At 46.6% G+C, this 16,119-nt stretch overlaps 1 protein-coding gene and 1 non-coding gene across 2 annotated transcripts in view; one reads left to right on the plus strand and one right to left on the minus strand.

Annotated features, from left to right (window-relative positions):
- Positions 1 to 16,119, plus strand: part of LRRC43 (leucine rich repeat containing 43) — a 49,291-nt gene that overhangs the window by 16,257 nt on the left and 16,915 nt on the right. Inside the window, exons 5-9 of the mRNA XM_060249168.1 lie at positions 2,033 to 2,271; positions 6,315 to 6,493; positions 8,807 to 8,939; positions 12,514 to 12,653; positions 14,866 to 15,021. Coding sequence (XP_060105151.1) covers positions 2,033 to 2,271; positions 6,315 to 6,493; positions 8,807 to 8,939; positions 12,514 to 12,653; positions 14,866 to 15,021 — 847 coding nt within the window. The remainder of the gene's footprint in view (positions 1 to 2,032; positions 2,272 to 6,314; positions 6,494 to 8,806; positions 8,940 to 12,513; positions 12,654 to 14,865; positions 15,022 to 16,119) is intronic.
- Positions 1,626 to 1,692, minus strand: TRNAS-GGA (transfer RNA serine (anticodon GGA)). The gene has a single exon. It is a non-coding gene; the product is annotated as a tRNA-Ser (tRNA).

Raw genomic sequence — 16,119 nt, forward strand, 5'->3', positions numbered from 1 at the left:
CACGTAGAATAAACATCAGATGTTTGGGAGCTGCAAGACATGGATGTCAGATGCTTGAGAGCAAAGAAGGAAGGAAGGAAGGAAGGAAGGAAGGAAGGCAGGCAAATAGATGGGAGAAGGAGGGAGGGAGGGAGAGGTGGAAAGAAAGCAACTTCAACTTTAGATGCATTTTCCAAGCCACCAGCTGGCTTGGCTTGGCAAAGTGATTTGAAGAGAGAAATGCCTTTTCCAAGATGAAATATGGGGCAGCTAGGGTTTGGAGAGTCACACAATTTGTTTAAAAGAGCCACATGTGGCTCTCGAGCTGCAGTTTGGCCACCCCTATGATATAGGAACCAAGAAAGAATGGATGAAACCCCCCAGCAATTTGGAGTCTTCATTAATTAATTCTTAGACAATTGTTATTGATAAAAGGAAGTCCTTCTTCACCCAAAGGGTGATTAACACATGGAATTCACTTCCACGGGAGGTGGTGGCGGCAACAAGCTTAGCCACCTTCAAGAGGGGATTGGATAAGCATATGGAGCAGAACTCTTGTGTCTCATATTGTTGGAACTCTCTGTCTGGGGCAGTGTATTCTTGATGCTCTGTATTCTTGTGCTTGGGGGGGGGGGTGCACAGTGGGAGGGCTTCTAGTGTCCTGGCCCCACTGATGGACCTCCTGATGGCACCTGGGTTTTTTGGCCACTGTGTGACACAGAGTGTTGAACTGGATGGGCCATTGGCCTGATCCAACTTGGCTTCTCTTATGTTCTTATGTCTGGGGCAGTGATGCTCTGTAGTTTTGGTGCTGGGGGGGGCAACAGGGTGAGGGCTGCTGAAGTTCTGGCCCCACTGATGGACCTCCTGATGGCACTTGGGTTTTTTGGCCACTATGTGATACAGAGTGTTGGACGGGATGAGCCATTGGCCTAATCCAACATGGCTTCTCTTAGGTTCTTATGTTCTTATGCTATGCTCATATCTCCTTTTTACATGGGGTCCCTGATCCTTCCAGGGATTTGACCCAACTTTTCCCAGTTATGCTGCAGCATCACAAAGCTTCCTAAAGGGGGTTCTGTGGATCCATCCCATTAATGGGGGGGGGATGCTTCCCCACGCATGCAGGGGGTCTTCCCCAGTTACTTCTTGGATGGTGAGGGAAAACTCACCCTTTGCAGAACCCAGCCGACCACCTGGGATCTCTCTTTAGGACCCAGTCAAGTCAAGTTTAATATGGTCAAACACTAATCCAAAAAAAGAAAGATAAATAAGAAACAAGTGGCATTAAAGAAAAAACAACAACAAAGCATACAATTCAGCTTGGGCACAGTATTAAATATTATACATTTCAATTTCCGTTTCTAATTTTAAAACCAAGTAAATTGAAATATTTCATAGACTTTAAAATATTTTTATCAATTAGTGATGAGATGGGGTGGGAAGAGAGAAACAGGAGGGGAAGGCAAGGGAAAGAAAGACCAATTTCTCACTCATCTTATGCTGCGCGGCTTGGACATATGAAGCTGCCTTATACTGAATCAGACCCTTGGTCCATCAAAGTCAGTATTGTCTACTCAGACTGGCAGCGGCTCTCCAGGGTCTCAAGCTGAGGTTTTTCACACCTGTTTGCCTGGACCCTTTTTTGGAGATGCCAGGGATTGAACCTGGAACCTTCTGCTTTCCAAGCAGATGCTCTACCACTGAGCCACCGTCCCTTCCGATTTCCCACTATCTCCCCCAGGGTTGCAGCAAGTATCGGCGTTTTCGCGCAGGAAACAGAAACTGGTTTTTAGCTGTTTCTGTTTGCTGCGCGAAAACGCCGACGCTTGCTGCAGTCCCGGGACAGATAGTGTGAAATCGGAAGGAAGTCCTGCTGAGAAGATGAACGTGAGAGTGGCGTAAGGTGAGTGGGAAATGGTACAAAAAGTAAGGTTTAGAAGGAAAGGGTGTATCGGAGAGGTGGGGAAAAGCAAAGGCTGCCAGGAGGAGAAACTGGGTCGTGGGGGGGAATACTCTTCAGGACCCTTTTCATGGACTCCTTCCCTTGCAGGCCGAAGCTTGTCTCTCTCGACTTGAGTTATAACAACTTTACGGACTTGCTGGGCCTCCTCTCCAAACTCGGGACGCTGAAGAAGCTCCGGGTCCTTGTGCTGCAGGGCAACCCCCTGGCGCTGATGCCCAGCTATCGTGGCTTCATCATAGACAGCCTGCCCAAACTCTGTGCCCTGGACGACACCATCATCACCCCAGACGAAAGGCACTGGTTCCTGGGCGTGTCCAACAATCCAGGTGGGACTGCCAAGTTTGGAGAACCTCTTGCAACGGCAGATCATGACGCGGTCGGGGGCGGGGGGGAGTGCAGGTGGGACGTGGGCAGGGCTGGAATTCTAGCAGGAGCGCCTTTGCATATTAGGCCACACACCCCCTGATGTAGCCAATCCTCCAAGAGCTTACAGTAGGCCCTGTACTAAGAGCCCTGTAAGCTCTTGGAGGATTGGCTACATCAGGGGGTGTGGCCTAATCAGGGATGGAATTCTAGCAGGAGCTCCTTTGCATATTAGGCCACACACCCCTGATGTAGCCAATCCTCCAAGGGCTTACAAGGCTCTTTTTCGTAAGCTCTTGGAGGAATGGCTACATCAGTGGGCTGTGGACTACTATGCAAAGGAGCTCCTGCTAGAATTCCACCCCTGGACGTGGGTATAATAATAATAATATTTTATTTATATCCCACCCTCCCTGCCACAGCAGGCTCAGGGTGGCTCACAACATATGATAAATACCTAATTACAATATAAAACATTATATCAATACAATTTATAATTCATAATAGTTGCTATTTAAAACCAATGTAATTAAAACCATCAAAGTTAAAAACTAACATTTACAGGTGCTATGTTAAGAACATAAGAGAAGCCATGTTGAATCAGGCCAATGGCCCATCCAGTCCAACATTCTGTGTCACACAGTGGCCAAAAAATTATGTGTGTGTGTGTGTGTGTGTGTATATATACACACACACACACACACAAACATATATATATACACACTGTGGCTAAGAGCCACTGATGGACCTCTGCTCCAGATGTTTATCCAATCCCTTCTTGAAGCTGGCTATGCTTGTAGCCGCCACCACCTCCTGTGGCAGTGAATTCCACATGTTAAGCACCCTTTGGGTGAAGGAGTACTTCCTTTTATCCGTTTTAACCTGACTGCTCAGCAATTTCATCGAATGCCCACGAGTTCTTGTATTGTGAGAAAGGGAGAAAAGTACTTCTTTCTCTACTTTCTCCATCCCATGCATTATCTTGTAAACCTCTGTCATATCACCCTGCAGTCGACGTTTCTCCAAGCTAAATGTTCTAGATGTTCTCCTCTTGTAATTTATGATGGCCGTATGTAGTAGACCAAAATCCACATTAAGAGAAGGCCATTTGGAAAAGGGTAGTCTTGCAGGCCCTACGGAATTGAACAAGATTCCGCAGGGCCCACACTTCATCTGGTAGTTGGTTCCACCAGTGTGGAGCTGCGATCGAAAAGGCCCTTTCTCTCGTACTCTTCAATTTGGCCTCCTTTGGCCCAGGGATTATCAAAAGAAGGTTGCATTCATTTCTAAATATCCCGACCTGCGTGGCCCAGGCCACCTTGAGATCTTCAGCTCTCAGAAGCTAAGCAGGAGTGGCCCGTCTCAGGACTTGGATGGGAAACCACCGAGGAAATCCAGGGTTGCTGTGCAGAGGCCGGCGATGGCAAAACCTCCAAACGTCTCTTGCCTTGACCTAGGTTGCCCTTGATTAGTACTTGGATGGGAGACCAGAGTTGCTACTAGGGTTGCCAATCCCCAGGTGGGGGCAGGGGATCCCCCGGTTTGGAGGCCCTTTCCCCGCTTCAGGGTCATCGGGAGGGAGGGGAGGGAAATGTCTGCTGGGCGCTATGGAGACCGATTCCCATAGGGTATAATGGAAAATTAATCCGCTGGTATCTGGGGCTTTGGGGGGGGCTGTTTTTTGAGGTAGAGGCACCAAATTTGCAGCATAGCATCCCGTGCCTCTCCCCAAAATGCCTTCCAAGTTTCAAATGGATTGGACCAGGGGGTACAATTCTGTGAGCCTCCAAAGAAGGTGCCGCTATCCCTCGTTATTTCCAATAGAGGGAAGATGGCTCAGGCTATCCTGATCTTGTCAGATCTTGGCTGCTAACCCAGGTTGGACCTAGTTAGTCCTTGGATGGGAGACCACGAAGGAAGCCCAGGGTTGCTACACAGAAGCAGGCAATGGCCAGCCACCTCTGTTTGTCTCTTGCTTTGAAAACCTTACAGACTTGCCATATGTCACCTGCAACGAGATGGCATTTTGCCCACACAATATCTAATGCGAGGAGTACAAAGTTTGAGCTCAGGGACACCTTTAAAACCACAACGTTTTATTCTGGGAATAAAACGCACACTTCTTCAGATAACAGTGAAATGAAACTTCTTCTGCCATTACATATAGGTAGTTGCCAGGAAGGCCTGGTTAGAGTCAAGACGCATAAGTAAATGGGCAATTATAGCTGAGATTGGATTAAGGCAGCTTGCAAGATCTGCGTAAGTAGCCCCGTGGTGCAGACTGGTAAAGCTTCAGCACTGCAGTCCGAGCTCTCTGCTCGTGATCTGAGTTCGATCCTGGCGGAAGCTGGGTTCAGGTAGCCAGCTCAAGGTTGGCTCAGCCTTTCATCCTTCTGAGGTCAGTCAAGTGAGTACCCAGCTTGCTGGGGGAAAAGTGCAGATGACTGGGGAAGGCAAGGGCAAACCACCCTGTAAAAAGTCTGCCGAGAAAATGTTGTGATGCGATGTCACCGCAGAATTGGAAACGACTGGTGCTTCCACAGGGGACTACCTTGACCTTTAAGATCTGTGAATAGCAGTAGACTAGCATTCAAATACAAGAGTTAACAAACAGATGTGAGAACCAGGTTTGAGTCCAGTGGCACCTCCAAGACCAACGAAGTTCAATTCTGTGCATAAGTGAGAACTGAGAGAGTTAGCATCTGTCGATGCCCACTCCTTCAAATGCACTGAAACCAATTTCCTCACACATAGGTAGGGAGGGATTCGTTGCCAGGAAGGGCTTATTATAGACAAGGTGCATAAGTAACTGAGCAATAAATACAGCTAAGTTTGGAATAATGCATTTGATAAAACCTGTGGATGGCAGCAAATTGACCTACAGAGCAGTGTTTGCTTGAGGAACATCAATGCCGAAGTTGAAAAGGGAAATGTCAAGCTTTGCAAGGTACGTGGGTGACCTCTTGTGGTCAAACAATTTATTTTTGCAGAGAGGCTGTCTATTAGCCGAATGAATCCACAAGATCTAACCATCCTTTGTCACGCCATGTTCTCTTTCCTTATGCCAAACTTTTCCCTTTAAAGATCAGGGGGGTTTTTTGTAGCAGGAGCTCCTTTGCATATTAGGCCACACACCGCTGATGTTGCCAGTCCTCCAAGAGCTTACAGGGCTCTTCTTAACAGGGCCTACTGTAAGCTCCAGATCAGGAGCGGCCAAACTGTGGCTTGGGAGCCACATGTGACTCTTTCATACATACTGTGAGCACAGAGAAGGCATTTGTTCTTTAAATCACTTCTCCAAGCCAAACCAAGCCAGCAGCTTGGAGAATGCATTTAAAGTTAAAGTTGCTTTCTTTCTGCCTCTCCCTCCTTCCTCCATCTAGTTCCCTTCCTCCCTTTCTTGCGGCTCTCAAACACTTGACATTCATGGCTTGTGGCTCTTAGACATCTGACATTTATTCTATGCAGCTCTTACATTAAGCAAGTTTGGCCACCCCTGGGCCAGGAGGATTGGCTACATCAGGGGCTGTGGCCTAATATGCAAATGAGTTCCTGCTTCCAAAAAAAGCCCTGGTGGTGTTTAATGTTTTGGCATCTCTAGGGGTATGAATGATAGGTTTGCCAGGTCTGTGTTGGAAAATATCTGGAGAGTTTGGGGGTGGGTCCAAGAGAGGGAAGTGTTTGGAGGAGGGGAGGGGCCTCAGCACGGTACAGTGACACAGAGTCAACCCTTCAAAGCAGCCCCCCCCTTTTCTGTACCCCTATCTCAGTTTCTAATAACACTTTTTTTTTTAATTACAAAGAAAAACAGTCCTTTTCTCCAGGGGAGCTGATCTCTGCCAGCCGGAGATCAGTTGTAAAAGTGGGAGATCTCCAGGCCCTGCCTGGAGGCTGGCAACCCTGTTAAAGGCAAGAAAGAAATGGGGGGGGGATGAAACAGTGCAAAAGGGCGTCTCTGCCCCTCCCTAACCCAAAGGGGTCACTGCTCTCTGTGCCCCTTTCGTAGCGCTGCTGCAGGAGGACGTGGAGATGGTCGTCACGATTGGCAAGATCCGAGGAATCCCCAATCCCGTAGGCACCGAGGATGTGGAGAGCAGCCCCGAGTCCCCCAGGATCACCTACAGCTACTACGTGACGTATGAGTTTGCCAAAGGTGAAAAAATCAATGGCGGCGACGACACCAAGGTATACTTTTGGAAGGCTGCACTGACATAATCCTTGATGAGAGAGAAATATTAAGGAAAGCCACTGAGAACAACGTTTAGAAAGACAGTGTGCCTTTCATTGTACACAGGAAAAGAACCCATTTTTAGGTGAAGCTCAACACATCCTCCATTCATGGTCAAGATCAGGGGTGTCGAACATGCGGCCCGGTGGCTGAATCAGGCCCCCCGAACGGCTCCTATCAGGCCCCCAAGCGACTGGCTGTCATCTGCTTCCTTCTCCCTTTTTCTTGCTTCCTTTCGCATCACAGCTCTCTCAATCGCACAGCAGAGCTACCGAGCCAAGCCTCTCTTCCTTTTATTGCGGGACGCTCCTCCCCCTCGTGGTCCCCTGGGGAAGGAAGGAAAGAGCCAGAGCTTCCTTGGCCCAGTTCCCTGGATCCCATGGGAAAAATACAAAGAAAGCACCTTTAAGAATAATGACGGCTAATGTTTTGAGCATGTTTTAAATTCTTTTTCTAAAAAATTGTTAATTGTGTTTTTCTGCGTCCTTTATAAAGGTTATATCTCTGCTACGTAATCTTAAATAAACATAGCCCGGCCCAACAAGGTCGTATTCATGTCAGATCCAGTCCTCATAACAAATGAGTTCGACACCCCCGGTCTAGATATTAAAATTCAGTATTAGTCTATTGATCTTCTTCCTCAGTTTGGTGTAGTGGTTAAGTGTAGTTTGGTGTGTGGACTCTTATCTGGGAGAACCGGGTTTGATTCCCCACTCCTCCACTTGCACCTGCTGGAATGGCCTTGGGTCAGCCAGAGCTCTGGCAGAGGTTGTCCTTGAAAGGGCAGCTGCTGTGAGAGCCCTCTCCAGCCCCACCCACCTCACAGGGTGTCTGTTGTGGGGGAGGAAGGTAAAGGAGATTGTGAGCCGCTCTGAGACTCTTCGGAGTGGAGGGCGGGATATAAATCCAATATCTTCATCTACCTCACAGGGTGTCTGTTGTGGGGGAGGAAGGTAAAGGAGATTTTGAGCCGCTCTAAGACTCTTCGGAGTGAAGGGCAGGATATAAATCCAATATCTTCATCTACCTCACAGGGTGTCTGTTGTGGTGGGGGGGGGGGAGGTAAAGGAGATTGTGAGCCGCTCTGAGACTCTTCGGAGTGGAGGGCGGGATATAAATCCAATATCTTCATCTACCTCACAGGGTGTCTGTTGTGGGAGAGGAAAGGAAAGGAGATTGTGAGCCGCTCTGAGACTCTTCAGAGTGGAGGGTGGGATATAAATCCAATATCATCTTCTTCTTCTCAACAGAGAGTGTCGGATGCTATACAATTGTATCTTACTCTTGCCGTGTGGTTCCCACGTGCCACAGACATTCATAAGAACTTTCTAGTGATGATAGTATTGTTCTTTTCCATTGCCAGTTGCACCTTAGAGACCTGATGATGGAAGCTCTGATACTCAAAAGCTTTTGACAGCCAGAAAATCTTGTGCCCTATGGTATTTTTGAATGGTTTACAGAATTTTAATATATACTATATTAAAAATTGGAGGATCTATCCTGCCCCATAGGAAAGAGCGCCATGGCGCAGAGTGGTAAAGCTGCAGTACTGCAGTCGGAGCCCTCTGCTCACGAGCTGAGTTCGATCCCAGCAAAAGCTGGTTCAGGTAGCCGGCTCCAGGTTGACTCAGCCTTCCATCCTTCCGAGATTGGTAAAATGAGTGCCCAGCTTGCTGGGGGGAAAGTGTAGATGACTGAGGAAGGCAATGGCAAACCACCCCGTAAAAGGTCTGCCGTGAAAACGTTGCGAAAGCAACGTCACCCCAGAGTCGAAAACGACTGGTGCTTGCACAGGGGACTACTTTTACCTTTATCCTACCCCGAACAGATATACTAAAGATGGATTCAGCTTTATAAAATTAATCAATAAATCTTTTTGCCCTTTGGTGTAGTGGTGAAGTGTGTGGACTCTTATCTGGGAGATCCAGGTTTGATTCTCCACTCCTCCACTTGCAACTGCTGGAATGGCCTTGGGTCAGCCATAGCTGTGGCAGAGTTGTCCTTGAAAAGGCAGCTTCTGTGAGAGCTCTCTCAGCCCCACCTACCCTCACCTTCCCCCTCTGTCGTGGGGGAAGAAGATAAAGGAGATTGTAAGCCACTCTGAGACTCAGAGAGAAAGGCGGGGTATAAATCTAGTCTTCTTCTTTATCTCAGTATGGCCAATTTCCCACCCTCCGGTTGAATGAGGCTCAGGGCTACAGTCTCCCTTCTGTGCCCACAGCGTTTGGAGTAGCAGGTGGATAGTGGAGCTAGACCTTTTTCTGTCCCAGGTCACGGCATCCCAAAACCCAGTGTCACCTGTGTTGGATGCAGAAAGCCCACCTGCAGGCCCAGAAGAAGCAGGGGGCAATGAGGTCATGGCTCTGGAGGTGCCCGTGAAGTCGGACTTGCCTTCTGAAACAGGTAAGTAACCCCTGCCAGGTGAGAGGGAGAGATTATATGCAGTAGCGGGAACTTGTGGTCGGTCCCTTGGCGTTCTCCAGCCCTTTGTGTACAAGGCAGAGGCTTGATAGAACCCAGTTTTGCACTTTCACACACTAAGTAACACACTTTCAATCTGCTTTCAGTGCACTTTTCAACTGGATTTTACTGTGTGAAACGGCAAAATCCAGGGCTTTTTTTGTGCAGGAACGCGGTTCCAGCTGGCTTGGTATCACGGGGTGTGGCCTAATATGCAAATGAGCTCCTGCAGGGCTTTTTCTACAACAAAAGCCCCGTGCAAAACAATGGCGGTGCCTGGGGGTGTGGCCTAATATTTGCATATTAGGCCACACCCCCTGGTGCCAAGCCAGCCAGAACATTATTCGGACTGTTTGTTACTGATGGGGGCCAGTGGGTTATGTAACGTCATAATATATGGTATGTAAAGTGCTGATTAGACTCTGAGCTCAGTGCTGTAACTGATTTTATAATAACCTTTTCCCCACACAGCTTACCTCGGAGTGACGTCCCTCTTCACCGCGCAGCGTCTGCTCGGATTTCCCACCATCTGCTCCGCAGAAGCAGGAAGTGCCGGGGCTTCTGCGTCGCAAATGTAAATCGCTGAAACCCAGTTTACGTTAGCGTCGCAAAAGCCGCGGCTCTTCCTGCTTCTGCGGAGCAGATGGTGGGAAATCCGAGCAGACGCTGCGCGGTGAAGAGGGACGTCCCTCCGAGGTAAGCTGTGTGGGAAAACGGTTTACGATCTTAGCTGTTCTTGAGTGTTTGTTTTATTATGGCTTATTTTTATGTACTCCACCCTGAGTCCCCAAGGGGGAATGGGTGGAATATTAACAACAACAACAACTGTGTTCCTGTGCCTTCCTGCTCAAAAAAGCCCTGATTAGGAGCAAGCCATCCCTTTTGAGGGCAAAGTGCTCTCAATTTATACCTTAATGTAAGAGCAAGCTAGTCCTGAACCTCTTCTCTTACCAGATGCACGAGCCTTCTGGATTTGCTGGCTAAATGCTCTCTGCAGTTTTTAAGAGAAGTAAACCCAAAGCGGTGACGCTTGTGGCTTGGCTTAGAAAGGCGCTGGGGCAGCCTAATGGATGTATGTCTTTGTGACTTGGAGGAAGTGTTAAATTGGAGCCGTGTGGCGCCTTCAAGACCACCGGGAATTTCAGAGTGTCAGGCCTCTAAGGGGCTCCGGGATTCAGAACTGTTCGACTGGAGATCAACATGGTTCCCCTCTGGAACTACCTTCTGAAAAAGTGGCCACCAGCCCATGAAAACTCCAGTTGAAGTTACTTTTGCTAGTCTTTTTCGGTGTTCTTAGACTCCTGTGTAATTCTGTGACCTGCTGTTGCTTCTTAATGGTGTGTGCTCAACAATCTAGGTCACGGAGAGATCCTTGCACATGGCCACGTTGATTAATAATTGACAAGGGATATTGTTATCCTGAAAAAGTCACCTGATCTTACACAGGGGCTGCTGCTGTAATGTAGCATGTTGAATTATGAATCAGAACTGAGATCTAACCAGCTTAGTGGGGCGGGGCTTTAGGTCCACTCCTCTGGTTTTGATAGAAAGACTCTGGGATGCTGTGGCCCTGCTTGGGTTGCCAACTCCAAGGTGAGGAATTCCTGGAGATCAGCAGGTAGACCCTGGGAAGGGCAAGTTTGGGGAGGGAAGGGACGTCAACAGGGTATAATGCCATAAAGTGTGATCACCGTAGCTGCCATTTTCCTGGGGATCCCTGTAGTCTGGGGATCAGTGGGAATTCTGGGAGATCTCCAGGCCAGACCTGGAGGTTGTGCAACAGAAAAAAGTCACACAGGTAGGAGACCAGGGAGAAAAGCAACAGCTCAGTGCACAATAAGCCTCTACTTTCAATTCCAATAAAGACTAATTCACCAAAAAATTCTTTATAAGTCCAATTCTTCACTGATGGCAAAAAATTATTTTGACAAATCTGGGTTTGCTGAATGTATGCAGAGGTCTGTGGTCCTGTTTCGCATTACAGCTTTATCCAAGCTACAAGTTCTTTGCCAATGTTATGCTTCCCTCTTCACACGCAATAAATAACTTGCTCACACTCAATCCAATAATTGATGGTAAAAAGATACCATTGATTGTTGGATCGAGTGTGAGCAAGTTATTTATTGAGTGTGAAGAGTGAAGCGTAACATTGGAACACAGACCGGTTATGCCTGTAAACTGGTGTTGGTACTTTAACTTGATGCTGAAGTATCCTCTGCATACATGGAGCAAAATAAATTTTTGCCATCGGTAAAGAATTGGACTTATAAAGATAATTTTTTTGGTGAATGAGTCTTTATTGGAATTGAAAGTAGAGGCCCTAGTCTTTTATCAGCAACTGGAGACCACCTTTGATAAGTAAGCAGCAGAAGCACACAGCTGGATCAGACCAGTGGTCCATCCAGTCCTGGATCCTGTTTCCCACCTTGGAAGACCTGCAAAAGCCAGACACAGAGGCCCAAGCCTTCCCCTGCTGCTGCCTCCTAGCAACAGGCATTCAAGAGAACATGGAGGTTCTATCTAGCCGCCAAGGCTAATAGCCATTTCCACCAGCATCATCTGGTTCGGCCCTTAATATCCTAACAGCTCCCTATGGGACAGCCACAGAAGATTTTATCACGTGCATCCATATTGAATGTGTCAGCAAACAGGACGGATAAAAGGAAGTACTTTTTCCACCCAAAGGGTGATTAACACACGGAATTCACCACCACAGGAGGTGGTGGCGGCTACAAGCATAGACTGCTTCAAGAGGGGATTGGATAAGCATATGGAGCAGTGGTCCATCAGTGGCTATTAGCCACAGGGTATAGATGGAACTCTCTGTCTGGGGCAAGGGATGCTCTGTATTCTTGGTACTTGGGAGGGGCAATAGTGGGAGGACTTCTAGTGTCTTGGCCCCACTGATGGATCTCCTGATGGCACTAGGTTTTTTTTGGCCACTGTGTGACACAGAGTGTTGGCCTGGATGGGCCATTGGCCTGATCCAACATGGCTTCTCTTCTGTTCTTATGTGACACAGAGAGTTGGACTGGATGGGCCATTGGCCTGATCCAACATGGCTTCTCTAATGTTCTTATGTGACACAGAGTGTTGGACTGGAGGGGCCACTGGCCTGATCCAACATGGCTTCTCTTATGTTCTTATGTGACACAGAGTGTTGGCCTGTATGGGCCATTGGCCTGATCCAACATGGCTTCTCTTATGTTCTTATGTGACACAGAGTGCTGGACTGGATGTGCCATTGGTCTGATCCAACATGGCTTCTCCTATGTTCTTATGTGAAACAGAGTGTTGGCCTGGATGGGCCATTGGCCTGATCCAACATGGCTTCTCCTATGTTCTTATGTGACACAGAGTGTTGGGCTGGATGGGCCATTGGCCTGATCCTACATGGCTTCTCTTATGTTCTTATGCTCTTAGAGGTTACATTCTGTTCTTTTCTTGTTTGTTCTGAAAATGTTGAGTTCTAGAGGTGTACTATTCTTAAATCTTATTTTCCTCCTGTCCCTCTTAGCGAATGTTTACTCCACGCTTCGGAAACCCTGGGGTGAGACGGTTGAGTGTGAATACAAAAAGGAACATGTCACCAAAGACCTGGTTGCTTTGAAGGCTTATTTTCTTGCTGGAACCATCGTGGCAGTGGTGGAAGAAAAGGTCCTGTCATGGAGAATTGCCTTCCTCCAAGCGTGCCTGGGATTCTCCCAGAACAACAGCTAACCTCTAGATAGTCCAATGAGATCAATTATTCTGGAATAAGCATAGAGTCTAGAGAAATGCAAGTCCTAAAGTGACTGCAGAGAGTAGATGCTCTAGGACTTTCATTTCTCCTATGATATACCATAAAGACTAGGAGAACCTGACTGATAGTCACCTATAAAGACAATGAAGGCTAGGGACCAGGTAGTGGGGGGAGATAGAGGGACAGGACCGCTTTCAGCTGGCATTCTTCGTATGGGTCTTCAAATTGGATTTTTTCCCCCTCATCAGCACTGAGAGAAACCTGAAGACAAACAGAGGCTAGATGGTCATCTGACAGCAATGAGGATCCTGTGAATTTAGGGGGAGGTATTTGTGAGTTTCCTGCCTTGTAGATGGACTCTCACTGGGTCATAATATCATGTTAGAGGAATGGGAGAAGTTATGGAAACGTAATATTAAATTAACTAAGTCAGTAGCTTTTGAAGAAAATTTGTATAAGATGTTTTATAGATGATATGTAACTCCGCAAAAACTCTCTAAAATGTACTCTAATATGTCAAATAAGTGCTGGAAATGTATTAAGCATGTTGGGTCTTTTTATCATATGTGGTGGTCTTGTGAGGTGGTGAAGGACTATTGGAAGATGGTACATGAGTTACTACAGAAAATCCTGAAGACTCAGATTCAATTTAAACCAGAATTATTTTTATTGAACATATATCCGGATGACTATACGAGAGAGATGAGACATTTAATGGCGCATATTAATACAGCAGCTAGAATTCTTTTGACACAGAAATGGAAACTTTTAAGTAATTCCCACAAGATCAGGCTTGATGGAGAAAATACTGGAGACGGCTGAAATGAACTATTTATCCCAGTTACTTGCCGGGAAATCTAAGGAAGAAGCAAGAAAACTCTGGGTGAAGCTGTATGTGTGGTTAGATACTTAAGATTCTCTGGATAAGTGGATAACAATAGGCTTACAATCGTTAAAATATTTCATTAAGTGTATATTGATATTGTGTAAAGTGATAACAGTACTTGATAAGCTGTGAATTTAAGGAAGTATTTCTATACAGGCCAAACTATATTATTATATCAAAGATTTCAGGTTTTCATGGCTGGTAACATCATTAGGGTTTGTAGAATCTTTCGGGATCAAGTGCCGTGTTCTACTGGAGAAAGTTTTCCTTCCAGACGTTTCCTTCCAGCCAAGAAGGTCAGAGCGCCTGCTCTGGCTGCAACGCCACTGAAGATGTTCTCCGCAGCTGAGAACGAAACGTCTGGAAGGAAAACTTTCTCCAGTAGAACACGGCACTTGATCCCGAAAGATTCTACAAACCCTAATAATTATATTATTATAGATGTTTATATTCAATTTTCTATTCCCCTTTTCCTTTGTTCCCTTTACCCTTTGGTAAAGTAATAAAAATTTAAAATGGTAAAGGATCAGGTATAGTAGGTGATGTGAAAAACCTCTGCCAGACACGGTGCAGAGCTGCTGCCAGTCTGAGCAGACACTACTGACCTTGATTGGTCAACGGTCTGATTCAGGATAAGGAAGCTTCATGTGTGGTCATGTGATTACAGCAGGAAGAAGGGGGAGGGACTACTTTGAATCACTTGGCGATTGACAGGTCACACCCAAGGGACATTCCACCCGCCTCTCCATTAGGGTAGCTGTGCAGTTCTGCATGCAATGACCATTAACATTTGAGCTCTCCTTCTGCTCAAATTTAGCCAGAATCCATCAATGACAACCTTTCTTAGAAAGCAAAGCAGGTAATGATACAACTGGGATTCATAAATAAAGGGGCTGTGGTCTTGGCTCCGTGCTAGAGCCTCTGCTTGGTGTACAGAAGGTCCCAGGTTCAATCCCTGAACTTTCTAGTTAAAAGGACCAAGCAGGAGATGATGAAAGACCTTGGCGTGAGATCTCTGGAGAGCCCCTGCCAGCGTGAGTAGGCATTACAGATCTTGATAGATCAAGAGTGTGATTCAGCGGAAGGCAGCCTTACATGTGTTCATTGAAGGAAAGGATTTTTAGCTTTCCCAGTGTTGGAACTATGCAACGACGTGCTCTCTGTTCTCTCTGTTTTTAAATTCCAGCTTAACCAAGATTCGGGCCTTTTAAAAGCCTTGTGATGCTCTTTCTTTTCACCAGATTGTCTCTTGGCCTATCATTGTTACGCCGGTCGAGACTCCCAGCAAGAAAGGAAAGGGGAAAGCTGAGAAAGGGAAACCGGAAAAAGGGAAAAAGGAGAAAGGGAAAGAAGAGAAGGGCAAAGCGGAGAAGGGGAAGCAAAAAGACGGCGGGAAGGTGAGGCTGTACTTGGGCCTAGCAAAGGTGCTTCACATGGAGTTGCCAATCTCCAGTTAGGTACGTAGCAACCAAGAGCCACACTTTCCCAAAGAGAATATAATTAAAGAAGAATCTTTCATTGGTGGTACCTATAGGGTGGAAGGCAGCTCTGTGGCGCAGAGTGGTAAAGCTGCAGTACTGCAATCTGAGCTCTCTGCTCATGACCTGAGTTCGATTACGGCAGAAACTGGGTTCAGGTAGCTGGCTCAAGGTTGACTCAGCCTTCCATCCTTCTGAGATTGGTAAAATGAGTACCCAGCTTGCTGGGGGGAAAGTAGATGACTGGGGAAGGCAATGGCAAACCACCCCATAAAAAGTCTGCTTTTTACCTTTACCTTTTTACAGGGTGGAAGAAAACTGGGAAAAGAGATGTGACTTGGACTTTGGTTTTTCTTCCATCCATTGCATACCTGTGTGGCAATTGCGTGTTTATGAGAACCGTAAAACCTATACAAATATTGTTGAAGATTCTTGGATTTATTATTAAAAGAAATTGACACAACACTTGTATGAGGTTTCTGGGCCCCCCTGGGTTGGAGTTACAGTATTCAACATAACTATGCTGTGAGAACATTCATAGAAAAATAGTGGGAGTGCAGCACACAAACAGTGTGTCCAGCATCGATATTTCTCAATAATCAGTCTTTTGTTGTTAAATCAAAAGTTGCTTTATTGTAGAAACTCTGAAGCTTTACCAAGGACAGAATCCTTGGAAGTAATGATGTATACATGATTGCACTGTTACTATATAGGATTACATCAAAGGATAGCATACAGATGCAGTTTGAGTCACGGGTTCAAAGGTTAGTACATAGTATCTAGTTTACTACTAAGGAATTTAGGTTATTAAAAACATCTCCCTTTCTCACACTTCTTCCAGACCTGGTAAGAGCTGTCTGTGTGAATGTGGAGGAGAGGCACCTCACAGCCAGGCTGCAGCGTAAACATCCTTGGGCTAGATGGATTTACTATTTGCCCAACCATTGAAAAAGGGAGGGAGGCAGTGGATGCTAGCAGCCTGCTTTCTAAGAAACCACCGTTGTACTTAGAAATATG

This window comes from Heteronotia binoei, chromosome 11, assembly GCF_032191835.1.
Source record: "Heteronotia binoei isolate CCM8104 ecotype False Entrance Well chromosome 11, APGP_CSIRO_Hbin_v1, whole genome shotgun sequence".
Lineage (NCBI taxonomy): Eukaryota > Metazoa > Chordata > Lepidosauria > Squamata > Gekkonidae > Heteronotia > Heteronotia binoei.